At 38.1% G+C, this 27578-nt stretch overlaps 1 protein-coding gene across 3 annotated transcripts in view; it reads left to right on the top strand.

Moving 5' to 3' along the window:
• The window catches only part of PTPRB (protein tyrosine phosphatase receptor type B), a 109956-nt gene that overhangs the window by 30946 nt on the left and 51432 nt on the right, over nt 1-27578 (top strand). For all 3 annotated transcript variants that reach the window (XM_078076288.1, XM_036119309.2, XM_036119312.2), the window contains 7 exons: nt 9916-10191; nt 11073-11330; nt 13218-13481; nt 15253-15522; nt 17379-17639; nt 22200-22466; nt 26174-26437. In XM_078076288.1, coding sequence (XP_077932414.1) covers nt 9916-10191; nt 11073-11330; nt 13218-13481; nt 15253-15522; nt 17379-17639; nt 22200-22466; nt 26174-26437 — 1860 coding nt within the window. The remainder of the gene's footprint in view (nt 1-9915; nt 10192-11072; nt 11331-13217; nt 13482-15252; nt 15523-17378; nt 17640-22199; nt 22467-26173; nt 26438-27578) is intronic.

The raw sequence follows: 27578 nt of genomic DNA, 5'->3' as shown, positions 1-27578 counted from the left end.
AGACACTTAACGACTGAGCCACCCAGGGACCCCTAAATAAACATTTTTTAATTAAGATATTTTAAAAATGTTTCAGGGAGGATTTTTTTGGTTGGTTGTTATTTGTTTTTTGTCATTAGTGCTTTCTATAATTTGAGGACATACGTGAATTTTTCATGTAGTTGAGAGAAAGTACTGGTATTTCTCTAAATTTTTAGGCTACAAAGGTGAACTCTACAAATCACGTTTTACACTTGGTAAAGTAGGACCAACTAGTAGTATAATATTAAGTCTGAGATATACCTTCAAACAAAAGAAGTTATTCAAAATGTGCTTTACTACTCCATTTTGCCTGTCTTGCCAGTCTAGAATAAAAGAGAATGAGAGCAAGAGATGATTTGACTAGGGATACAACAGTTGCTTAGATTATCTCTGTATCATTCCAAGTGTGATTTGTCTGGTTGTTCTTCCTGATAAACTGTCTAAAACAGTTCATTTATTGTCATGTAGACGTGACCTTAAAGATTAAAAAAAATTTGAACTACATGGGAACTACATGGGAACTTATTTTAGCAACAATCAGTTTTCACTCCAGATTTTAAGTCAGAATTGAGAAAACATACATGGATTCAGCAAACATTCACCAAGCACGGATACTGCAGGGAATTATGCCAAGTGGTGACTGGTGTGCTTGTAAGGATGATGACCAAAACATGGTCCCTGTCCTTGCGGTCTGTGCAGAGGTGAGGGGAGGTCATGATGAAGGCGGGGACAGAACTTTCGCACTTCTTTCCTGGATGAAGACCTCGCCCTGCCTCGTGTTGGCCACGCTGCCATCACCCCAGAGAAGGCGAGGCAGTTCTCAGGTGTCTTCAGTCATTAAACCGGTTGATGCAACAACCATGATAAGTTGAAAGCCAAATTATTTAGTTGTGAACAAAAATAATTTGGAAGTCAAATTATCTAGTCGTGAATTCATTGGAAATCAACTAATGAAGACAATATTGAAGAACTCCAAAACTTTTGTATCACTGTGTCCTCAGAGTCTAAGCAGAGGGCTGCAAACTGGTAGCCCCTAGGGGTGTCTAGCTAGGTGTCTAAATAATAATATGTTTCGTTTGGCTCACATAATGTTTGTGAAAAAATCCACATTATTTTTACCAGCATTAAAAATGGAAAATTCACATAAGTGCCAGATTTCTGGGTTCCCCTAAAATACTGGAAGATTTGACAAAGCTGGACCACTCTGCCTAGAATTCTCTAGAGCTAAGTTGTAGTTTCTCTCTGTTTAGATACCAATTCACTGGAATCCCCCTGGACCACTTCATTTATTTCCGTACTTGAATGCATCCTAAAGGCACTTGAGTTTGTTTAAATGAAACTTTCGAGTTTTTGTTTAGAACTTTTGGGGGGTTTTATCTTCCCACAAGTAAAAAGTAGTTTTTCAATATCTAAAATGGCATCTAGCACATGGTATTCAATAAATATTGATCACATGGATGGATAGATGGATGAATGAATGGATAGATGAATGGGTGGATGGATAGATAGATGATAGATAGATAGATAGATAGATAGATAGATAGATAGATAGATAGATATGAATGAATAAAGTGAACATTTCAGTGGGAGGATATATGTATTCTAAGAATATGATCTATTCTCCTTGGGTTATAGGTAAGTTATAGAACCCAGGGAAGTAGTCTGGTAGTAAAGAACTCCACTTATGGGAAGACTATCTTAATAACATATGCCTTCTTGTTAGTCAGTTTCAGCTACTTAATAATCAGCCTAGAACAAAGGGTGAAAAAAATTAGCTCTTTTAATATGGCTAATTCCTTCGTCTTTAATTAAAAAAAAAAAAAAAACATTTTAGGAGCATTAATTACCAAATCACCATATCAGCTCTTATTTACACTTCAAAATGTTACTTATTGTATTAGTTTACTAGGGCTTCCATGACAAAATACCAGACCAAGTGACTTAAATAACAGAAATTTATTTTCTCACAATTCTGGAGGCTAGAAGTCCCAGAGCAAGGCATCAGCAGCTTTTTTCCTGTGGATTCTCTAATTGGCTTGCAGGTGGCTGCCTTTTTGCTATATCCTCACATGCTCATCCCCCTGTCTATGCTGTCTGTGTTCTAGAAGGACACCAGTCATGTTGGGTTAAGGCCCACCCTAAAAATGTCAGTTTAACTTCATTCCCTCTTTAAAGGCCTTATCTCCAAATACAGTCCCATTCTGAGGTACCGGGGGTTGAGGGCTTCAATATGTGAATTTTAGAGGGACACAATTGAGCCCATACACTTACAGAACTTTAAACATAAGCCACTACTTCCCAATAATGTCTGTAAGCTACTTGCATCAAAATCTTTGGCAAAATATCTTATAAAAGCATATATTATTGGCTTCTACCCCACATGTAATGAATTTAGAAGAAGTGGAGGCTGGGATATCTGATTTTAAACAAATATCACAGTGAATCAATGCACAATGAAGTTTAAGAGCTATTGACATGGTTTTTCTATTATTCATTGGCATTAAGATTCTGGTAGATTCTTCTTTATGCATGGCTAAATCTATAATACCGAAGAATATTATCTTAACCAGGAAGAAACTATACTCTAATATTTGTCTTGTGCTTTTATAGTATCTAAAATACTTCCACCTACTTTATTTAGTAGGTAAGAGTATAAAATATATATTATATTGACCGTATATTGTTTAATTTTATTTTTAGGGAGTATTGTGAAGGGGCAGGTTGCATAAAGATCGAGAGCTTGGTTCTAGAAGCAGCCTCCTCCATCACTCACTAGCCAAGTTGCCTCAAGCAAGTTACTAACCTCTCCAGGCCTGTTTCCTAATTTATGAAATGGGGATGATAATAAATATAATGCCTACTTCATAGGGCCATTTTGAGATTTTTATTTGGTTCATACATAAATTCTAGAATAGTGTTTGTCACATACCATGTGCATAGTAAGTTTACTATTATTACTTTCAGGTTGGAGATAAGATTGATATTCATGAGAATTAACTAATCACAAATCACGCAGCTAGTATATAATTGAACCAGGACTTGAATCCTGGGTTTCTGGCTTAGCTCCAATTCTTTCCACTACTCTGCAGAAAGGATATAATTTTTAAGTTGGTATTAGTTCTTTCAAATTACCGTGTGATATTTTGTTACTATTTTTCAAGTCAACTTTTAAAGAAGAAAAAATATATTACAAAATACCTTAAATCTATGTATACTTAGCCCACACAAGGATGGGATAATGATTAAATGTGTTTCAGAGTGAAGAAATTATAAGCAGCTATTGATTTTCAATTGTGTGGAACTTTTGGTGATGATTTCAGTATTTAGCAATCAGCCATTGGCCGTCTACTTGTTTCAGGAATTCTAAGGTCAAGCTGAGCTACGAATATGGAATGAACCAACCTAGTTCTCTGAACTTGATCTTTTGAGTGCTTGGGAAGCTTCTTCCATCAGTCTGACTTCTGTTGGTGGGCATGGCATTCTACAGGTTGGCAAGAAAGACATAAAATCTTATTTGTCCAGACCGAATAAGAGAAGAACAAAGAGTAATTTTTTCACCTTCCATTTCCAGACATCAATTTGCTGGAATTCCCCTAGGGGATAAAGGATAACACTGATGCCTTTCTGATTTTGTAGGAGAAATCAAGCCCATTCTATCTGTATGAATGTATGTCAATGAAGATGAATATATGCCCCTAAACACATAATATGCAAATAAAGTTAACATGATAGTTTTGCATATAGATTGCCAGGAATTTTTGGTTTTGGTTTTGCTTTCCTTCTTTTTATGTGGAAAATCTCAAACACGTAAAAAAGTAAACAGAATAGTATAATTAACTACCATGTACTCGTCCCCTACCTTTAACTGTAACCAACTGATAGCCAATCTTATTTCATCTGTTTCTCCACCCTCTCCCCCACCCCGTATCATTTTGATGCAATCCAAGCCATCATTTGATTCCATTTGTACATATTTCAATATGCATTTCGGAAAGATAAGAATTATCTTTCACATAATCACAATATCACTATATACCTAACATTAACAATAAGGTTTAGAAGCACACATCAAGTGCTAGGTCATGAATTTCTACATAGGAGGGGCTTTCTGGGCCGAAATCTGATTGGAAGGAGAGGCCAGGGGACTTCTCTTTCTGCGGCATTTATGTAGCACTTTAGATAATATTGAGAAAGCCTCACTCGTTAATATGGAAGAATTGGAGTGGGGCTGCTGAAGGATATCCTGGGGATGGCGGGGTTAAAGCCTCCGTCGGTTGTCAGGGCTGACAGGCCCCTCTAATGCTCACTAGAAGTGCTTTAGCTTCCTCACCTGCTTCTCACTCTGTAACACCCCTTCTTCTCTCTGATTTCTAACTCCCACTTTGACCTTCCAAACTTGCTCAAATTCCTGTCCTTTGTGAAGCCAACCTCTGAAACCTTAGCCGCTGGATCTCATTCTCCATTTGCACCTTAGCACTGTTGCTGGCCTGTGTTACTCGGAACAGCAAGAACAACAGCAGCGTTAATACCAACTGCCACTTACTGAGAGCTCGCCAGGTGCTAAGGCGGCACTTAACATCTACCTCCGTTCCCTCTTACACTTACAACTCTGTGTAGGAGGTGCTGTGCTCCTTTACAGATGAGGAAACTGAGCGGCAAGGAGCTTCAATAACTTGCTTAGGCACGACTCTAAGTGACAGTGATGGGATTTGGACCCACGTCTAGTCTGACATCAAGGTCAGCCTCCCTGATAGTCCACCTTTTGTTTGCCTTTTCCACATCTATCTTAAGTGCCTGAGTAGCCTGCACACTCTCAGAGGAGCTTCTACCACTTACGTACCCAGGGCCAAATATGATGACCCTCAAAGTAACGGGGCACCCTACACAGCTGTGAATGATGATGCAGATAACTGTGAAACCTGCTTTAATTTCCCTTTTGAGGATATTAAAACTTGGAAAGTCCATTACTACTTGAACTTCCTATCTAGTGTAAAAGTTGGTAAATGCATGTTACTCTGATGAATAGAGAACAATAGAGTGCATCATCTTAAAATAAGTCAGGAAGCCAACTGTAGTCAAACAGCAACAATCACCAAGTAAAAGAAAATTACACCTCTATAAATGTACTTAATTAACTGTGGATGGTGAGCAATTGCTTTTTCATTTTGTTCTCCTTCTCATTTTCAAAACATGCACCAAAAAACAAAACAAAACAAGCAAACAAAAAAAAACCCCAAAAGCAAACCTGTTTGTGACTTTTGCTCCACCCTTACTTTGATTTCCCAGTTGTTTGGTATGAATAGTTGATGTTCATTCCATTTTATGTAGAGTGCTACATAAATGCAGCTTCCGGTCTCCTAGCCTCCCTGCTTTTAACTAGAATAGTATCCCAGTTTCTGTAGAGATACAGAAATAGGCCCTGTCATTACTAAAAAGGTAGATCTGTTGGCCTAGAGTTAGTGGTGAAAGATAAGGTGTGTGTGTGGGTGGGGAGTAATATCCTATTTGAGGCGACCCTGAGTGCCTACGGAGAAACTTAGACTTCATCTCACGGAAAGATCTTGGTGCTGTAAGAAGGACGAGGATGGTGATGGGGAAGATATACAAAGAGGTTATTTGGCAACAGTACAGAAAAGGGAGAAAATAAGGAAGACACCCAGAAAATTCTGGGAGCAGCTAAAACATAAGGCAATGGGATCCCAGGTAAAGGCAGTCAGATTAGGGAAATAAAAAGGAAGAATCATGAAAAATGATTTAAAAAAAAAAATCAGAGTAACTTTCACAGCCACAGAATTAGATTTAGGTGTGATTAGTGTTGTTACTCATTTTATCTCTGCTACGATAGTCTAACCATCAAATGAAAATTCTGTAAATTTACCTATTATTTTCCAAGGACATCTGGTTTGAGTGTTTTGTTATTACACTGAGCATGCATTCAAGACATCACCCATCCTGGGACAGCTAAGGTGTAATAGAAGGAACTTGCAGCCAGGTGTTAGAATCTCAGCTATACTACTTGTTACGTACGTGACCTAAATGAGTCACTTCACATCTCTGACCGCCTATTCCAACTGAGAAAGCACATTGTAAACTATCAGATCCTACACAGATATACTGTGATGCTATCATGACTTGGAGAAAAGCTTTTGGCACTAACCCATGGATGGCCTGCAATCCTGTTAAAAGGTTCAATTTATTTCCAAAATAAATATTATCACTTCAAATTCTAAACACTGGAAATTCCTATATCAATAAATAATAATGTGTTAGTTAGCCATACAAAAAAAAATTTTAAGCAGGTATTACTTGTTACTTGCATTTTATATATATGAATTTCTCCTTCTTTCTAAGTCCCATTTTAAAAAAAGAGAAATGAAGAAGAATTCATTTTGGTTCAAAAATTTAGCTAACCTTCATCTTTTCCTCAAAGAACAGAAAAATTAGGTTGACGTCAAGACCACTTTATGAAATTTTCAGGCTTTCTGATACTGGTAGATTCATTGAAATATAGAAGATGAATATCACGGAACTTTACATTTGGCATTCCATAATCCAGGTCTGTCTGAAACTGAGAGGTACAAACAGATGTCTCAAATTTATGGCTAATGATACATTTTGATACATTGACTGAGATTAAGATTGATTAAATTGATTGAGATTAAATCATTGATTTATGGCTTTCCACAGTTCTCGTAGTTCATCAAACTTCACTAGCTACTATGTATATGAGAGTGATACATGGAAAAACCAGACAGGCTATAAATGCACCTGTGTGCGTTGACGCCTGCAGCCAGCGGCATGAATTACAGAAGTCAAGTAGGGTTTTCCAATTACGTGCCATCTGTCATACGATCAAAAGATTACATACATATAACTACATTTTGAAACAGCATTAGAAATCCCTCTCTCTTGCATTCATATAGATATAGATATAGATGAAATTCATTTGTATATATACATGAAATCAGCACCCCTTCTGGAAGTACCTAATTTATTTCTAAGAAAATATCGGAGACTTGCTTTTAACACAGCAGAGTTTTCCTCGGGCTTCCATTGCAAAGACGTGTGAAAACCCTGGAACTTCTGCAGCATGGGTAGCAGCGGTGGCCAAGGGCCAGCACAGAACTTTATCGCAGTATAAATGGGGTTTGAAGTGTTTGTTTCCAGTGCAGGTTCTCGCAGCCCAGGCACTTCCCAGTCTCATTGTTCCTTTGTTCTAGCGGATGTACAAAGGATTGACTGTTTTGTTTTCTGGCTCGGAGAGATTAGATAAAGTCTGCATTTCTGAACTTCACCCTCTATGCACGCAACCTTAAAATTCATTTTCTGTAGCTTATATTTTGCAAATTATATGTGGTTTAGATTATACTGACCATACCGTTATTTTCTTTAACCTTTATCTGGCTTGTAGACATGGATGATGTTGATCTCGTTGGAGCTCTCGCTGGAAAGCAGCTGTCCCTCCCATCCTTGTCCTTAAAATGCCTCTTCAGCAAAAATGTGTCATCTCAATTGGCTATGACAAGGTTGTTCTTGGGTTTCGCTGGCTACTAGAATCTCATGGTAGTGAAGTGCCTTATTCTCGCCAGGCAACAAAAAAGACTTTCTGTAAGGGGAAATTATGTTCTTTCTTTTTATTATGATGTCCTTAATTACAGACTATGATGTAGGATAGAAAATTTAGATAATATTGCCAGAAAAAAAAAAAAAAACTGTTTTTCCGCAAGAACCTATAAATGAGAATCATCTTGGGAATTTTTAATTTTATCTTAATGGTTAGAAAGTTAGGTCATGGGAATAAACTGATAAGATTTTATCAAGTTTTTGTGTTTTCTTTTAATGAAGAAGGCAATTAAGGCTATTCGTTTAGCTTTAAAAAAATTGTATTCCACTTCTGCCTCCATTTTGTCGGTGATTCAGAGGAAACTTTTTTTTGTGATCAAGTAGACAGCATAAGTTTCTATTACTGAGTGCCCATTCTATGCCAGGTAAATCTGCTCTACACCTCCTCAAATCATCCGAGAATATAGGTATGATTATATGATACTCCCCAGACAGATGGGAAAGTGGAGGCTTAGATAGCTTGAGTAACTTGTCCAAAGTCTTGTGACTGGCCCATGACGGAGCCAAGGATTTGAACTTAGTTCTGTCTGACCCCAAAGCCCATGCTCTCTGCCACGACATTTGCCTGCTTCCATGACAGGACCTCCTCCTGTTTACAGAAATAATAACAACAGTCGCTAACATTGAACACTTGCTATGTGCTGGGCACTGTTCTAAGTGCTCTAGATAAAACAATGTAATCTTCATAAATATCTTGCCGAATAGATAGTATTGTTATCTGCATTGCGGAGATGAGACAGCAGCGGCACAGAGAGGTTAAGGAATTGCCCGAAGTACACAGCTATGGAGCCAGAGAGCCGGACTCAGCCCCAGGCTGTCAGACTGCAGAGCCTATGCTCTGCCTGTGAACCTCTGCTGTACTAGGGTATAGACCACACACCTTGCGCTTTGGGCTCTCTGAGTTACTGCTGTCTTGGCTTCCTTGTCTGCTGACATTTATATTATTATTAGTTCTTGTATTACAAAATGCTACGTGGCTTGTCTTGTGCTTTTTGCAGGATGATGTACTCATTTAAGTCACAGCATTAAACACACACACAAAATTAGATTGACCATAGGTTGTGTTTAGCTTCTGGATGGTGTCTCTAGGTGACCCGCAGATAGTCTCAGGAGCTCTCTGGCCATACAAGTCTTTTTAATACAGAATAAGATTATGTTGTTCTTATTTTTATTAATGTTAGTCACAAGCAAGCACCCTCTTAAAACATATACTATTCTAAGAAGATTCTATAATCTGAAGTTATTTTGTGAGCAAAATATAATTTACCAAGATGTAGATAAGAACTGGATCTCTGTAGCCATGCCACGAAAACATCTGACCTGGCTTTGAGTTGTAGCCTCCAATATCTTGGTCCGACTTTCTAGATCAAGAACCAGGTTGGATTTCTGAAAATTACTCATCTGTAAATGTCTCTCAATGTTGCCCTTCCCTGCATTCAGGATAGGGAGAGACTTATTTCTCTGATGGTCCCACTGCATCATAGAATGGCTGATCCCTAAACACTATTGACTTAGTTCCTAACCCAGGAACATGCTGCTCATCCTATTTCAAGTTCCACAATGAAGATTCAGTACATGGGAAATGGGAAATGGGACTCGTCAAACTCACCCATGAGAGTTGAAACTAAGTGAACATCTGGGTGCAGGACCAACCCCTTGCACCCTCTCTGGAGGCTTCAGCAGCTCCAAAATGTCCCGGAACTCAAGTTGAGAAAATCTAAGGACACAAGGAATCCCACCTGTTGGGAGAATTCATTCTGACGAGCAAACCTAGGCTAGGCTCATAATCAAGTCTCTATCTTTGGTGGTTTTCTGGTATTTAAAAACAACCTAAAGTTATGTGTTCTTAACCCCCCAAATCCACAACCTAAAAAAGGAAAAGTTCAGTACAAATTTCAAAATTATTTCTTAATATCTGTATTTTCTGTTGAGATTTTTGGTATTTATCCAGGCCTAGCCTGGATGTCTGTCAGTGTGTGAAAAGTGCTAAACTTGCAAGCCAACGAAAATATAACCTTACTTGGAATTCTAAGCTCAGAGCTGTCTTAACAAAAAAGTTTTATTAGAAAAAGAAGTTTATATGACTAGTAGCTAAGTGGATTTCTTTTTTAAATGAAATGGTAAGTTTAAAAGTGGAGTAAAATACCGATTTGTTTCACGGGCAGCAGGTTCTTAAAGTTTTTAAGGAAAATGAATCTGGGTTCCAGCAAACTAACATGTATTTGCAAAAGTCTTTAAGCCGTGTTCTCTTTTTGGATTTTTGCCTTGCAGATCCTTTACCTCCTGCTAAGTTTGAAGTCAGTAAAGAAAAGACTACTTCAACCAGCTTGCATGTTTGGTGGACTCCTTCTTCTGGAAAAGTCACGTGGTATGAGATGCAATTGTTTGACAATAACCAAAAGATACAGGAGACCCAAATTCAAGAAAGTACTTCATGGAATGAACATACATTTTTTAACCTCACTGCTGGTAATAAATACAATATTGCCATCACAGCTGTTTCTGGAGAGAAACGTTCCCTTACAATTTATACCAATGGATCAACAGGTAAGACCTGCTTACAGATAGTTGAGTATTTAATCGTTTAGGCTCCTTTTGGAACTACATTAAAATTGAAGAGATAGAAGTAAGAATGCCCCCAGACCAAAGATGACAGATAGGTAAGTTGATAGACAGATAGACAAATGTTATGCAGTACAGTGGGAAGACTAGACTAAAAGTAAGAAAATATGACTGTGCTGCTAGCTTGCTAGGTGATTTTGAACAAGTTCTGGGACTTCTCTGGGACTGGAATTTTCTCCAAAATGAAGTAGATGTTTCCTAATGGCCTTCCTAACTCAAATCTTAGGCAACAGCATTTTCTGCCTCCATTTCTGAGTTTGTGCCATAAAACTTACGTTTAAGCGTTTTCCTCCTTTGTATACTCTCCTCATAACATCAAGTCATGATGTTTCCTAAATATCCCTACATCTGGAACAAGTTTTTGCTTGCACCTACCCATCCCGATACCAATGACACACTTCACCTCCTTCCAGGAAGTACTGTCCTTCTGGTCATGCTCTCTCCTCTCATTTCCTCTCCTGATTTATTGCTATAATTTGCTTTCTGTTTTTCATCTTCCATTGTTCTTCCCTTTATTGTCTCTTTGCTGCTCTGCCACATCATACTTCATGGGCAAAAATTACCTTAGTACCTATTAAGTGGGGGAGAGAGACAGGTAAACTATGATGTAGCTTTAGGCGTGGACTTTGAAAAGAGCATTAATTCAGAATCCAGTGAAATTTCAAGAGTGCTGTAGCCATTACTTATTACACAAATTAGATGTACAGAGAAGCATACATGAATGTGTGATTTCGAATTAAACATGTCTATGTCTCCTCTAAGGAAATTATAAATGACCCTTTGGAAAATGCATTTTCTTTTCCTAGTGCCATCCGCAGTGAAAGATATCAATATTTCAGCAAAAACCAATTCTCTCCTGCTTTCCTGGTCCCATGGCTCTGGGAATGTAGAAAGATACCAGCTACTGCTGATGGATAAAGACATCCTAGTTCATGGCAGTGTCGTGGACAAACATGCTACTTCGTTCAGTTTTCACGGACTGACACCTGGACACCTCTATAACCTTACCATTGTGACCGAGGCTGCAGGGCTGCAAAACCACAGATGGAAACCGGCCAGGACAAGTACGTTCCGCTAACTAGCTGAACAAAAATAAAGCTCACAGCAAGGAAATGTTTAATAACCACGGCTTATTAAATTATTTGAATAATGATAATATGAGACAAATTGAAATTTGCATGTTACAGAAGGCCCTTAAGATGTACCCACTTTTCTATTCAGAGAAAGAGGGACTCCCTTGTATTCTAAATTTTAGACCAGCCTGAAGTAGCGAAGTTAACCACTGATACAGTCTCAGCTTATCTTTTTAGTATCCTGACCTCTTTGATAGGGATTCCTACTTCCTGCTCCCTTTTTTTTTTTTTTAAGATTTTGTTTATTTATCTGACAGAGAGAGACACAGCGAGAGAGGGAACACAAGCAGGGGGAGTGGGAGAGGGAGAAGCAGGCTTCCCACCGAGCAGGGCGCCCGACGCGGGGCTCGATCCCAGGACCCCGGGATCACGACCTGAGCCGAAGGCAGATGCTTAACGACTGAGCCACCCAGGCGCCCCCCTACTTCCTTCTCTTAAATGAGCATCCACTGCCTTTGTGACATCACTCACAATGAGCCAGGATAACTTTTCTCAGTGCTAATCAAAGACCTGGTCCTGTGAAACAGCCATTTCTTAAACCCTGTACACAACAAAACATGTCCTGAGACCCAATACTACAGGAGTTGTTCTCATAGCCTAACATAGCTGGATAAATTAATCTGTGCTAAATTTCAATGAATAATTCATGTACACATTCATTCATTCATTCATTCAGTATCTGTTGAGTATAAACTGTATGCTAGGCATTGTGGATATAACAGTGCCCAAGAAGGCCAAAGTCTTTGCCCTATGGAACTTAAATTCTAGTACATTCTAATGCTTCTGATGGGTCTAATGTGTTAATAAATTCCCTCTCTCAGTAAGCTATCTGATTTTAAGAGAAACTTTTAGGTATGTAGTGCCTTAGAAATTACTCTGGCACAGGGGGCTCTTGGAGCTACAAGAGATTGATGGGAAAGATATTTGGGGGCACCTGTACATTTACATATCTTCACATCACACCTCAGAGATGTGTAGCTATTTCCAACAAAAATGTACCATATATGTTGGGGCGCCTGGATGGCTCAGATGATGGAGCATGCAACTCTTGATCTCAGGGTTGTGAGTTTAAGCCCCATGTTGGGTATAGAGATTGCTGAAAAATAAAATCTTTTTTTAAAAAGTACCTTACATCTGAAGAATTATTTATGTATAGCAAGAGCAAATTACACTTCTCACTGGCCTATGCAAAGCAGTATGCTGTGCCCATTTTTAAAATGAAGCATTAATTTTTATTTTGCTGTTAGTGAAGCCCAAAATTACAACATAGCCAAGAGGTAGAAAAAATATTCACTGAAGTGTCTTTCTTTTGTAATCATTTTCCTTTGATGAAATAATGACACAATTCTTGAGCTGTAACTTTATCATCATTTTATATGAAAAATAAAATATTTTTAGGATGCAAAATTTTGTGATGGCCAATGAGTTGACCAATCTATTTATTATGTACTTGCTATTATTAAATACATAAAGATGGGAAGAAATTAGGCAGATGACAGATTTCTTTGAGCTTTCCAAGACCTCATTTGCCAGTAAGGATCCCTAGGCTCAGTGAGATAGAGCTATCCAGGGTTGCCCATCTGACTAATGGCCAAGTCTGAGCCAGAATCCAGGCTCCTGACTCCCATGTTTATGCTCTTTCCACCGGCCAGATAGCCTTTCTTTGATTTTGCAGTATTCTTTTTGCTCGTGAAGTTGTTGTTTCCTTCTGAGCAGGGAGTGTGGCTTGCAGGGATTAAAATGCAGGTCAAAATTTGGCCATAATAAGACAGGTACAATATCCTGAGTTAAAGTGTCCTTTCCTTTCTCCCTATTTAGCCCCCATGGAAGTCTCAAATCTAAAGGTGACAAATGATGGCACTTTGACCTCTCTAAAAGTCAAGTGGCAAAGACCTTCTGGAAATGTGGATTCCTACAACATTACCCTGTTTCACCAAGGGACTATCAAAGAATCCAGAACATTAGCACCCCAAGTTACAGAAACCCAATTTAAAGACTTAATCCCTGGACGTCTTTATCAAGTTACCATCAGCTGTGTCTCTGGTGAATTGTCTGCTCAGAAGATGGCAGTGGGCAGAACAGGTGAGTGTCGGGCTCCAGAATATTCCTTGGTTGCCCAGATCATTCTCTGATCCATCAGAACAAAATAAGTTACAGGGAAGACTCCTTTTCCAATTTGGGAAATATGGTCTATATGACTGAGGGTGCCCATGGGCCAGGGCCCCGTATACAGACTGAAACAGAGGTTAATTGCATTCATCTGAGTTATTTAAGCAAATGTGTTTGGAGTGATTCCTGAATGATGTGCATAACTGGCTCTGCCCTGTGCTGTTTCATGTCACACCACTTAAGTAGTGTAAATGCATTAGCATTGATACTAATGAATAAAACATTTCTGACCAACTCTTATAGTGAGAGCCAGTTAGCACTTAAGCATGTTTTCCATGAATTATTTTATTAATTTATGTCATCAAATATTTATCCAGTGACTTCTTTGTGTAAATTACTGTGCTATGATTTGGGAAGTTATTAAAATGTCAGGGTTCAGCAAACTACACCCTTTGCCAAATATGGCCTGTGAGCTGTATTTGTGTAGCCCCAAGCTAAGAGTGGTTTTCACATATTTAAAAGGTTTTTTTAAAAAGGAAAAAGAAAGACAAATATGAGACAGAGACCATATGTGGCCTGGAAAGCCTAAAATATTTACCTTGCCAACCATTGCTTTTAAGGAAGTTACATTTTAATCAGACAAATGTAGACTATACACACAAAAAATAAAAATGGTACACTTTAATAAGAGTCATCGCATTGGTGTTGCCATGTATCAGGCACTAACCAAACACTTTACACCCTTACCATGAGAGAGGTTCTGTTACTATCACCATTTTACAGATAATTCAGAGCTCAAATAACTTGTCCATAGTCATCCAGCCAGTGAATGGTGGGGATGGAATTTAAACCAGAGCATTTAATTCCAGAGTCCATTCTCTGTGCTGTTAGAGATTCTAAGTAAGAACCATATGGTCAGAAAACCAAGAGAAAATTCTTGTTCAGAAGATCAGTAAAGACTTCTCAGAGGAAATGGTCTTTAACTGGACCTAAAAGTTGTGAGGCTCTTGGCAAGCAGAGAGGGAAAAGAGGGAAGGGCATTTGAGGTCGAAGGAATAATATAAGCAAAGGCATGGAGGCAGAAGAGCCCAGGACACTTACAGGTCTTCAGAACACACAACTGGAGGCCAGCATGGGAGAGAGTGCAGAAGCAGGGAGGGCGGCTGCAGGGAGTAGTCAGATTTAAGACCAGAAGGATATGGGGTCTGATTTTGGAAAGCTACAAATGCCACAGCCAGGACTTGATATTTTATTCTGTAATTAATGGAGAGACCTTGCATGTTTTCAAGCAAAGGAATAATTGGACCAGAGCTATATTGCAAGAAGATTAATCTTGTCAGTTGGAAAAGGGAGGAATGTTTCATGATCACAACATGCGGTGTCTCTACCAAAAGACACCGCATCCATCGATGTCAACATCATTAGAAGCAACATCAATATTGTCTCTAGGGCTGGTGTGCAGCCAATAAAACACAGCGCTCATATTGTTAGGTTATTAACAGTGTTACAGAAGATTGCATTACTGATATATTACTAGATGATTTTAGCATACATTTCTTGAGTGTCGGATGCCTCCAACATTAGGAAAGAATACTCATTTGCAATCCACAAACATCAGAAGGGGATAGAAATGTTTTGAATTGCAGGTATTAGGTCTCTTATCTACTGTTGCCCATGAAAAGTGAATGAGTATCCTTACTTTTGGTTTTTAGAATCTCCTTTTTGACATCATTTCACCGTTTAGTTCCAGAGAAAGTTGGGAACCTGGAGGTAAACAGCAATGGTTCGATAAGGTCCCTAGTAGTGAGCTGGTCGCCCCCTGCTGGAGACTGGGAGCAGTATCGTATCCTACTCTTCAATGATTCTGTGGTGCTGCTCAACATCACCGTGGGAAAGGAGGAAACACACTATGCCATCGATGATGTGGGGCTCATACCGGGAAGACAGTATGAAGTAGAAGTCACTGTTGAGAGTGGAAATCTGAAGAATTCTAAGCGCTGCCAAGGCAGGACGGGTAAGCAAATACGAAGGTGTTAATGACTGCTAGAACTTTAACTTGGTCCCTCTCCCAAGTAACCCAGGTAGCTGTCAATGTCATGCCCACCCCCCCCACCCCCACCGTGTTCCCTGAATTTGAGATATTATGACTTTTAGACTGAATTAGTTTTGGTAATGTTTAATTTTGTCAAAATAGAACATTAAAATTGCTTCCAGTAGTAAGTCCATTATTTTATAAAAAGAAAGACATTTTAAGCACCAAAAGAATAGGAAGAGAACAATCGGAGAATCCTTCCCACAAAAGAAGACAACTGACAATTTTTTTGCCAGTGATCAGTGTTCGAGAACCATTGCCTTGACCTAATGTTGACTCGTGAGGGAATTTCATGTACCAAGGAAAGGTTATTAAAGGGAAGTGGAATATATTTGGATTTTAGGGTAGAGGAGAATGAGGATGTGGAGGCATGGGTTTTGGTATTCTTGCTGTCACCACTATACTGTAATTCCTTGGGCAAGTCACAACCCCTCTGAGTCTGTTTCCTCAACTTTCAAATAAGAGAATTGTCCTTCCAAGCTCAACATTTCTATGACATGGAATACTCCATACTTGGAGTGAAATTCAAATATCTTCTCTCTTAGTCTTGCCTGATGATAAGGAAATAACTACTTTGATTCACTGTTCTTCTTAGAAGACTGTCAAAGCAAAGGACCAAGACACCTCCTTAGCTTGCCAACTGGGTCTTCCAGTCGTATCTTCATTTTCCAAATATTAATATCCCTTGGATAATGATCAAAGACCTATATAAGCTTAAACCAAGCTACTTTTAGCATTTCACAGAACAAGCATCTATGTCCTCTCCAATATTTTATCTCACCGCCTCAAATAACTTGGAATGCTGTCAAGAAACCTAGGGGCTCTCAGCATGGTGGCATAATTATCAGGAAAACTTTTCTTAAACTGTACCTCTAGGTGAATAAGGTTAATTGAGGTAGGCTTTGATGTATCAGTCCAATTCATTTCAATATATTAAAGAAGGAAGATACAGATTTAGGGACTCAGTTATAATGGAATTATAGAAAATTTCTTTGATGCAAAAATCAATATAATTTTATACACTTGGTTCTTCCATAGTTTTGTTTCCCTAGTGTTTTGTGGGACCAGTACTTTACTCTTGGCAATGTCTCCTAGAAATGTAATAAAACCTTTTAAAGAAATGGAAACAGTTTCCATTCTTTGGTTAATGGGAGTCTTTAATCAGATACTATTCTTGCTTGCCAGCTGGACTCTCCCTTTCATGGATACATTAGTGCCCATTTCTCAGAAATGAAGAGAAGCAGCACTTTGTCTTTCCAATCTGATGGAGTAAAAAATACTCCTAACTTCATCTAAATAGTCAAATATGGACCTTTCTCAGTGGTTTTATGGATGACATGATTGAATTAAATATTTTCATATCATAGAATTCATATGAAGAAATAAACACTCAAGGTAATATGTGGTCAAAAATAAATGACCCAGGAAAGCATTTTCCAATAGTATTCTTTTGAATCCTCCTTTCTGGATAGGTTATATAAACAAAGTTTGGGGCGCCTGGCTGACTCAATTAGTGGAGCACACAACTCTTGATCTCAAGGTTGTGAGTTCAAGCCCCACACTGGGTGTAGAGATAACTTAAAAATAAAATCTTGAAAACACACACATACACACAGTTTTTGTGATTAGCTTTTTTTTTTTCCTGAGAGCTCATACACTTTCAGAAAAGAAATGCTGAACTGGAATACTCCTGTGGTTGGAAGAGAACAACTCTCTAAGAAATACTCGAGTACTTCTGAATCAAATCAATGACACAGTCTCCATTGCTTTTTCCTTAGTCCCCCTGGCTGTCCTCCAGCTTCGTGTCAAACATGCCAATGAAACCTCACTGGGCGTCATGTGGCAGACTCCCGTAGCAGAATGGGAGAAATACATCATTTCGCTAGCTGACAGAGACCTCTTACTCATCCACAAGTCGCTCCCCAAAGATGCCAAAGAATTCACTTTTACCGACCTGGTGCCTGGACGAAAATACATTGCTACAGTCACCAGTATTAGTGGAGACTTAAAAAATTCATCTTCAACTAAAGGAAGAACAGGTAATATTGTTTATAAATTTTAGACTTTAAAAAGTATCCTGTCTACTGAATTGTTTAATATTTAATTTACAAGTGTTCACTGAATGCCTATTTTGTACTGGTCATTGTTTTATGAATGTTTTCTATTGTTTGTTTTCTATTATACTAATTGCAACTCTTTGCTAGTTGTTTTGTTTTGTTTTTTAATTTGTTTGGTTTTATTTTGAAATGGAAGCAGAGCAGAGAACAATTTTTCCAAGGAGTTTTGCTGCAAAGGAGAGCAGAGAAATAGGGCATCATCTGAAAGAAGAAGTATATTTGAAAGGAGGATTTTAAGGATAGAAGAAATAACAAGTTTCATGTTGATAGGAATGTTCTAGAAGAGAAAGGAATGATGATGTAAAGAGAGAGGAAGAATTGCTGCAGTTATTCTATGAGCAAGCAAGCTCTGGGATCTAGAGCACAAGTAAAGGAAATGGCTTTAGAAAGGAGCATGAGTAATTTAACTTTAGGGTCAGCTGGGGAAAAAAGAGTATTGGATGCATATGCCAGTAAGTAGATAGATGTAGTGGTGGGCAATTATCCTTTGATAACACTCTTCTTTTTCTCAGTGAAATAGGAAGCAAAATCATCAAAGACTCCCTTTTCCAATTTATATATATTGTTGTCCTGTATTTTATTTCTCTCTCCTTTTTTAACCCCACAAAAAATTACCACTTATCTTCTCATCTTTCCTTCCTGTATCTCACAAGTTCCATTTGGGATTACTTTCCTTCATTTTGGAGAACAGTCTTCAAATTTCTTTTCTTTTCTTTTCTTTTTTAAGATTTTACTTATTTATTTACTTGAGAGAGAGAGCAAGCATGAGTAGGGGAGGGGCAGAGGGAGAGGGAACCTGATGAGCAGGGAGACCGATGTGGGGCTTGATCCCAGGACCCCGGGATCATGACCTGAGCCGAAGGCAGACGCTTAACCGACTGAGCCACCCAGGCGCCCCCAAATTTCTTTATTAGTGTTTTTAGGGACAAACTCTTTACACTTTTGTTTTTCTGTGTATGTCTTTATATAGCTCTCAATCTTGAAAGATATTTTCCCTGGGTTACAATTTTATGTTGGAAGTTACTTTCAAAAAAAAAAAAGAGAGAGAGAGAGAGAAAGTTATTTTCTCTCAGCACATTGAAGATATTGTTGTAGTCTTTCTGGCAATTATTCTTGCTGTTGAAAAGTCAGGTGTCAGTTTAATTTCTACTTCTCTCTGGGTAATCTGTTTACTATGACTGTTTTTAAGATTTACTCTTTGCCTTTGGTGTTCTATTGTTTATAGTAATAACCTAGATATAGACTTCTTTATCTTGCTTGAGATCATGATGATTTCTGTACTTGCAGACTAGTATCTTTCATCAACCCTGGAATTTCTCACCCATTAACTCTCTGATATTGCCTCTTACCTTTTCTCTAATCCCTCTCTATTCTCCTTCTGGTAGTCTAGAATTTATGTATATTTTTCATATTTTGCATGTATTTGCTTTCTGGGCTATAGTCTGAATAATTTCCTCAAGTCCTGTGTTTTAGTTCCTTAATTCTTTCTTCAGCTCTGTCCAATCTTTTTTAAATCCGTCCATTGAGTTTTAAGTTTTAATTGTTAATTTCTTCACTTTCAAACATTCTTTTTGGTTCTCTTTCCAAATCTGCTTTGTGCTCAGTTGCTCTTTAGTCATATTTCCATTATCCTCCTTTATTGCTATCAGTAAATAAACCATTTTTATTTTACCTTCTATGTCTAATAATTAAAATACCCAAAATCTTCAGGAGTTCAGTCCTGTTGTCTATTGAGTTTGCTGCCTTTTGCACATGGTGTTTTACTTCCTTAAATGTTTGTGATTTTTCACTGTAAAGTCATATACCTTGGAAACTTACTCTGTGGGAATTCTTTGAGTCCTTGTTTAAAGATGGGTTTTAGAAAGAATTTTCTTTTCATTTGATTCTTTGAGGTGCACAGGACTGCTATCAACCCAGACCTATTTTAATCTAAACTGTCAACCTGAGGTTTTTTGATCACCCAGGTTTTATGAATTTGGGTTGCAAACTCACTGAAACTGTTGTGAGGTTATGAATTCTCACCCAGTGCCAAGGAGGCTGGGGTGATATGAGAAGCAGAGAGGGAATATTTATTTCACTTACACTTAGAATGTAACCTTTCAGGATCCAATGTTATGCAGGGTCACCTATGAGGTTCCTTAGTTTGTGAAAGTCCTACACTTTACCTCCTATTTCATAGATCCAGCAAAGCTGTAAAATCAAAGCTTAAATTTATGTTTGAAAGATGCCCTCAAGATGAAAGTATGCTTCAGTGGACCGATTACCTATCACTTACTATCAAGTCTTTGAGAATTCCTTACATTCTTGACAACTCACTCATACATCTACATTTTTATATTTTATCCAACACATGTAGTTGTGTTTATTGGGGGTATGCTGCCCACTATACTGCAGGAATTGGAAGTCCAAGGCACTCTTTTAGTCTTAAGATCATTTTCATCATTCCCCACATTCACATTGCTGGGTCATATGGTAAGTGTATTTTTAACTTTGTAAGAAACTACCAAACTGTTTTCCAGAATGGTTGTAAAATGTTACTTTCTCACCAGGAATATATGAGATTTCCAGTTCCTCCATAATCTCAACAGCACTTGGTATTACAAGGTTTTTTTTTTTTAACCATTCTAATAAGCATGTAGTGGTATCTCATGTGGTTTTAATTTGCCTTTCCCTAGTTCCTAATGGTTTTGAGCATCTTTTCATATGCTTATTTACCTTTCCTTTATCCTCTTTGGGGAAGAACATATTTTCAAATATTTGTTCATTTTTTGATGGGGTTATTTGTTTTTTATCATTGAATTTTGAGAATTCTTTATATTCCAGATATTAGTCCATTGTCAGAAATGTGGGTTGAAATGGTTTCTCTCAGACTGTGGTTTGTCTTTTGATTAATTTATTAGTATATTTTGCAGAACACAAGTTTTTTATTTTGGTGTCCAATTTATCTTTTTTTTTTCTCTCGTGAACCATGCTTTGGGTGTCATATTGAAGAAATCTCTGCCTTACACAAAATCACAAAGATTTTCCCCTAGAATTTTTATAGTTTTGGGTTTTCAATTGAGGTGCATAATCCATCTTGAGTTCATTTTTATATGTGTATGAGATTTGGGTTAAGGTTTATTTCCTTGCTTATGGACATCTAATAATTCCAGCCCTTTTGTTGAAAAAACTATTCTTCCTCCACCCAACTGCCCTCACATCTCTGTAAAAAATCAATTGACTCTATATGTGTTAGTCTATTTCTGGACTCTCATTTCTGCTCCATCGATGTGTGTGTCTATCTTTTTGCCAGTATCACATTGCCTTCATTATTGTAGCTTTCTAGTAAGTCTTGAGATCAGATGATGTTACTCCTCCAACTTTGTTCTTCTTTTTCAAAATTATTTGGCATATTAATTCCTTTGCTTTCCATATGAAATTTAGAATGAGAATTGAATCTTCTGATTCCTGTACAATAGTATTTTTTAATGAGTGTATTTGTATCTTAATCCAAAAGTCAACAAATTCTAAGAAGGATTGTGCCAAGGTCCCAATCCTTTTAATTACCATAATTCAGGGAAGAGGCACAAAGAAGATATATGTTGATCAAACACCAGCTTCAAGATCTGTGTAAGAGATTTTTTTTAATGGGTAGGTTAGAAATCACAATAGTTGCTAATTAGGAAAAGGACACAAGCTCACAGGTTAGATCAGGCTTTGGACTCCTAGATGACTGTTTGTTAGCACTCTGATAATAGGCTAAATTACTTACATTGTGTGGTCTTTGGTTTCCTCCTCAGTAAAGAGAACAATGAAATCAAATTTATAGAGTTTTGAATGAGTATCAAATAATATAATAATAATATATATATATAATAATATAATATAATTTCTAAAAACTGGCACAAAGCAGGCACTCAGTAGTTATCACTACTAGTTGTTGTGGTTATCATTATTATTATTATTATTATTACTATTCTTATATGATGTAATTCATACTACTGTAACATTTTCATGTATAATAATAATGGTGCTCTTGAGAATGTGCCAGTAAAGAATTAACCAGTTTTCTAAACTACAACCTAATCATCAGGTGGAAGGGATTTCCCAATACCACCCCCTAACAACCATCAGCTCAGGTAGATAATGTGGCTCTCAGTTTTCATGGGATAAGGACAGATAAAATCACATAAAGTAAGCAATATTCAAAAACAACATTCTTTCATTATTGAAAATGTAAATTCAAAACTACTTAATAGGTATGCATCATCTCATCCATGGATCTGAAGTAATTTTGATTTCCCATATAAGCAGCTTCTGTATGGGAGTAGTTTGCCATATGCCACAGGAAATAGAGCTGAGAGTCTATAGCAAAAAAATATAGATATATTTTTAGCATTTTTAAGACTGTCTCCGTTTTTGACTCATTTTGTTACACTTCCTCAGGGTGACTAAATGTCATCTGTTTTTTTTTTCTTCTTCTCTTTGTCTTCCATGTTCTAGTGCCTGCCCAAGTGACTGGCTTGTACGTGGCCAACCAAGGAACAACCAGCAGTCTGTTTACTAACTGGACCCAGGCCCTGGGAGACATAGAATTCTACCAAGTCTTACTGATCCATGAAAACGTGGTCATCAAAAATGAAAGTGTCTCCAGTGAGACCAGCAGATACAGCTTTCACTCCCTCAAATCAGGCAGCCTCTATTCTGTGGTGGTAACAACAGTGAGCGGCGGGATCTCATCCCGACAAGTGGTGGTGGAGGGAAGGACAGGTAAGAAGAGCACAGGGAAACTGCAGAGTATATTCTAGGATGTTTTGAAACACCCGAAAAACAGATCCATTTTTGACTTTCCTAGAAGCCAGGTTTCAATACCAACCATCCATACATGTTGCTCTCCTAACAATGGAAATTGGGGGGTGGGTGAGGGTAGGCAAGAATGAATTCTAAATTTTCTAAAATCTCCCCTAAAGGTGTCAGAACTTCTAGAAAAACCTTTGTAGTAACATAATGGTCATTTGATGCCTAAGCTTATCCCCTCATTCAGTTGATGATTTCCTTAATGTTTATGTCCCAGTTAAGATAAACAAGTAATGAGACTTTTAAAAAAAAAAGTATATTCCACTCTCTTTCATATTCTTGTTTCAAGACATAGTAAGGAAATGATCTCCAACTTCTATGGTGCAAAGTGGAGTTAATAAAATTCCCAAATCACATATGTTTTCATAAGCAACATTAAACAAGTGCTTAATACTATAACCACCTAAACAATGTTTCCTGACCTTGGAGAGATCATAGTCAAATAGGGCAAAGAGCTAAGTCAACAAACAAGTGGCATATGATCATCTGTGCCAGACAGGGCTGGCACCAAAAAAGGAAATACAATTTTCTACACAAGACCAAGAAAGAATATAAATAAACAGTATAAAATTTATGTTCCAGTTTCTTAGAAAGAAAAAATTAAAGACATTGAGTGGAAGCTTTGATAATTATTAATGAACTCAGAATCAGGTCAGTGAATTTGCCTACTTAATTCTATATGATTATAAGTTGGATTTCAGGCTCCTCCTTCTGTATTTCTGAAGCTGGGATTCTGAGTATCAGCTGCAGGCATCATAGATATGTCCCTTTTTAAAAATCATGAATCTTATCTACTTAATAAACCCAAGGAACATGAACTTCATTAGCTCTCCCAGAAATGCAACTAAGTCATTGAAAAGATATTTCATAGTTTTGATAGAAATTCACTGATATGTGCCATTTTTCTCATTCTGTGGCAGCTGATATTACCTACATCCTTCTTCCCCATACCTTCCTTCTTCTCTTTTAGTACTTCTTGGCACCAGCCGTTGGTGTAGCATAATCGGGGGTGGGGGACTGAAAAGCTTAGCTTGGGAATGAATCAGGAGGCCCAGATTCTGGTCCTACCTCTGCCATTAACTTATATCTTGAAGCCTCCAGTTTCTAATCCATCCCCACTAACTTACTCCAATTTATCCCTGTCGGAGTAGGGAAGGAGAAATAAGAAAGCTGAGGAGAGGGCTGGGAAGGGCCTTGCACCCATTTCTCAGCAAGTTGCAGTTGTATTAGTCAGATCAGACTGACTTATTTCCTGCTTACACAACTGGACAACGTGGGGATTCCTGATTAGACAGCTCTATGGGTTGGTTCTTTCCCAAGCAGTAACTCAGGGATCCAGGCTCCTACCATCTGTGGCTCTTCCTTCCCCTAGGTCCTCAGAACTCTGTCCATTTCCCCAGAGAATAGAGATCATTGGGTGGGGGAAGATGACCAGACCAGCAAGTAGACACGTCACTTCCCCCCATGTTCCATTGGCTGGAACACAGTTAAATGGCTACATTTCACGGCAGGGGAGACTGGGAAATATAGCCTAGCTGTGTGTCCAAGAGGAAAAGGAAATAGTTTGCTTAACAACTAGTCAGATTCTGCCACACAAGTTAATTCCCAAATTTTAAAATACGTCTAGGGCTTTCCAACTTACTATGATATGCTGGCATAGTTTGGCACCTGATACCACTTGAAATGAGTGGGGCTTTGTTTTTATGCCTCTGTTTTAATTGTAGCAGAGGTATCAGTATTCGACCCACAGTATATAACAGAAGTATGCAAAAACAAGACAAGAAATTCTTTGAAGAATGATCATAAGGTTTTGAGGAGAGGGCAAAATATGAATAAATATAAGCACGAGTTATTTTACTCAAGCACATTAAGAGTGCAGGGGGGAAATGGGATACTACTAGAGAAACACAATAGCTAGCAATTTTGAAACATGCCTAGGTTAGTAAATTTTATATGTGGTAGATTGTGAAACATTCAATGACTAAAGCCTTGATAATCATTGTCATCTACTCAAATTGCTGAAATGTTGGTCAGTGCTGAAATAATTGAAAGGTTTTGAAAGGTTTTCTCATTTACTTCTATTTCCACAGAGTTGAAACATATAAATAAACCTGCCTAGCCTAGAGAAGGTGGCAAAATATTCAAAGTTAAAGATATCAGATACGCTTAACAAATCTAGTTCCAACCTGAGAAAATGCTGGTTCTAAAGGAAAAACAAATTTTAGATCTGGTTTTTTTTGTAAACATGAATTTATATTTTTGACAAAACATTTGATAATTGTATCTTTTGTAATAAAATGTTAGTAGTTGCAAATATTTCTAGAAGTTTTGAAAAACAAGCATAATTCTTTTGAGAGCAACCAAGGGATGTACAGCTTGTTAAATAAAGGGAAAGGAAGGAGGAAGAGAGGGAGGAAGACATCAATATAGAAATATTATGGCTAAAATGTTCAACTTTATGTGTAGGAAACGTTCATATACATGGAACAGCATTAGCAGAGCTGTTCAGTATGGTGCTATTTATAATTTTTGGTGATGGACAAGTGCTTGTAAGTGCAAAGAAGACTTGGAGGCTTAAATCACAAAGTTGGAGCATATTAGATTAGGAGGATTCTCAAAGGTCATCTAGCTGGATCCTGTCCATTGTACGTGATATAGTGATAGTAACAATTATATGAAAATATTTAGCTGCAGTAGTGAACCAATGATGAAAACAGTAGTGCAGTTCACATACAGTACAGGATTTTATTCTGTTATTTACTATGGGCAGTACTAGTTACTGTACACTTATTTCTGATACGTGTATAACTACTGTTCAATACCACAATGATTAATTTGCATACTGCATCTAGCCAAGAGGCTCCTTGAAGGCATCCACATCTTTTCCATTTTTGTATATGTGGCAAATGGTAGGTTCTCAATAAACATTTGTGGCGCTAAACCCCAATTAAAATAAGCAAACGATAATGGCCATTATCACCGCAATAGCTCTTTATGCCCACTGTTGGGTCAATCTCCAGATTTGTTGTTTTCAGGATAGGCTTTTAGGTTTATTTCTTGCCACTAGAGGGCAGGAAATGCTTTATAAAGGGTAGATGCAACACCTCTCCTCCTGTTCGTTATTAGACTCCCCAGGAATAAATAACTTCATCACAGGAAGATCAAAGCTATCCCAAAGTCTAAGCTCTTTAGAAAAGGTATGGCATTCTTCATCTTTCCCTTCAAACGTCTTTGCTTATTGATGAGTTTGGTTCGAACGGATTCATTTGGATTGTTATGTTTGTTCCTTTTCCTACAGAGGGAACCTTCTGACACATGCACATAAAAATGCCTCCACTTAAAATACTTTGCAAACAGCAACACTATAAAAATGCAGTAGTGGCGTCCTTATATTTATGAGGCACCCAAAAGACCTCCTTGCATTTTTATTTGGGTTAGCCTTGCTGATCCAAGAACACTCAGCTTCCAGAAGCTAAGGTGAAATCCTCACACGTCTTTGACCTCTTAGGTAATCAGATGAGATTTCCTGAGTGCACACTGTTTTTGCTGACCGCGGTAGATGACTCCAGACTTTTGACTGTACTTTCTTTTTTAAATTTTCTCCGCCTTTTCAATCCCAGTCCCTTCCAGTGTGAGCGGGGTGACGGTAAACAATTCTGGTCGCAATGACTACCTGAGCATTTCCTGGCTGCCGGCTCCTGGAGACGTGGATAACTATGTGGTGACACTCTCTCATGGCAGCAGGGTCGTTCAGTCCCTCGTTATTGCCAAGTCTGTCAGCGAATGTTCCTTCAGCTCCCTTACTCCGGGCCGCCTCTACAATGTGACCATAACTACGAGGAGCGGCAAGTATGAAAACCATTCCTTCAGCCAGGAGCGAACAGGTAAGGCTCTAAGGAGAGCCAGGCTCTGTAAGAAGTGGCTAGCTAGGGGCGCCTGGCGGGCTTAGTCAGTTAAGCGTCTGCCTTGGGCTCACGTCATGATCCCAGGGTCCTGGGATCCCTGTTCAGCGGAGAGCCTGCTTCTCCCTCTTCCTCCGCCTGCCACTCCCCCTGCTTGTGCTCTCTCTCTCTCTCTTTCTCTCTGTCAAATAAATCAATAAAATCTTAAAAAAAGAAAGAAAGAAAAAAGAAGTGGCTGGCTATGTGGCTCAAGGCATCAGATCTGCAACATTTCTGTAATGATAGGATTAAAGGCTGTTGAGATCACAGAATTGTGAGTCTTCAAGTTTTGGCCCTAGAAAATCCTTATGTGAGCAGATGTTTCCTTTAAAGTAAGATGAACACTACTTTCATGGCTAGAATTCATATTATATTCAAACATAGTAACAAGTGTTTTCTGTTCAGGGAGTACTTTTTGGTTGCTAGACACTGACTTTATGTATAACTAACTTAATTCTTGCAATTTCCTTATGGAGGTCATTGTCATTATTCCCACTTCGCAGATCAAGAAATCAAGGTTCGGGGAGGTTAAATAACTTGCTCAACTGTTTAACTAGCTAAACAGCCAGTGTGTTTCTGTATTTAAACCCAGTTCTGAATGGGTCCACAGCTTACAAAATTCTCTGTCCAAAATCCTTCCTGAAATGTCTATTTGGTCAAAGTCCACTGTTCATTCTTTTTCACACAAGGTGAAAATGTGAACCTTTATTGTTCTGGGACCAGAAGCAAAATCTTAGCAAAGGCAATGAATGTCAGGTCTTCGATGTTCTGGAAAGAATTAAATTTAAATGGCTACCATTTTCCCAATGTACTTAACGCTTTTGGGGTTTACATCTAAGATTTCTGCTTAAGGTTGACATTAATATTTTGTCAAGCCTTTCCTGCTGAGCTATGGGTTGATACTTGCATTTAAAAATGTCAGGGTTCTTTTGACAAGGGAGTCAAGCCTACTCAACGTAGAAAAGACAGTCTCTTCAATAAATGTACTGAGATAATTGGATGCGCACATATAAAAGAATTAAACTGGATCCCTATCTTACACCAGTCACAAAAATTAACTCAAAATGAATTAAATTCATTTATT

The sequence above is a fragment of the Halichoerus grypus genome, chromosome 6 (assembly GCF_964656455.1).
Source record: "Halichoerus grypus chromosome 6, mHalGry1.hap1.1, whole genome shotgun sequence".
Taxonomy (NCBI): Eukaryota; Metazoa; Chordata; class Mammalia; order Carnivora; family Phocidae; genus Halichoerus; species Halichoerus grypus.
The sequence above is the reverse complement of the archived record's forward strand: the minus strand, read 5'-3'. Positions and strand labels throughout refer to the sequence as shown.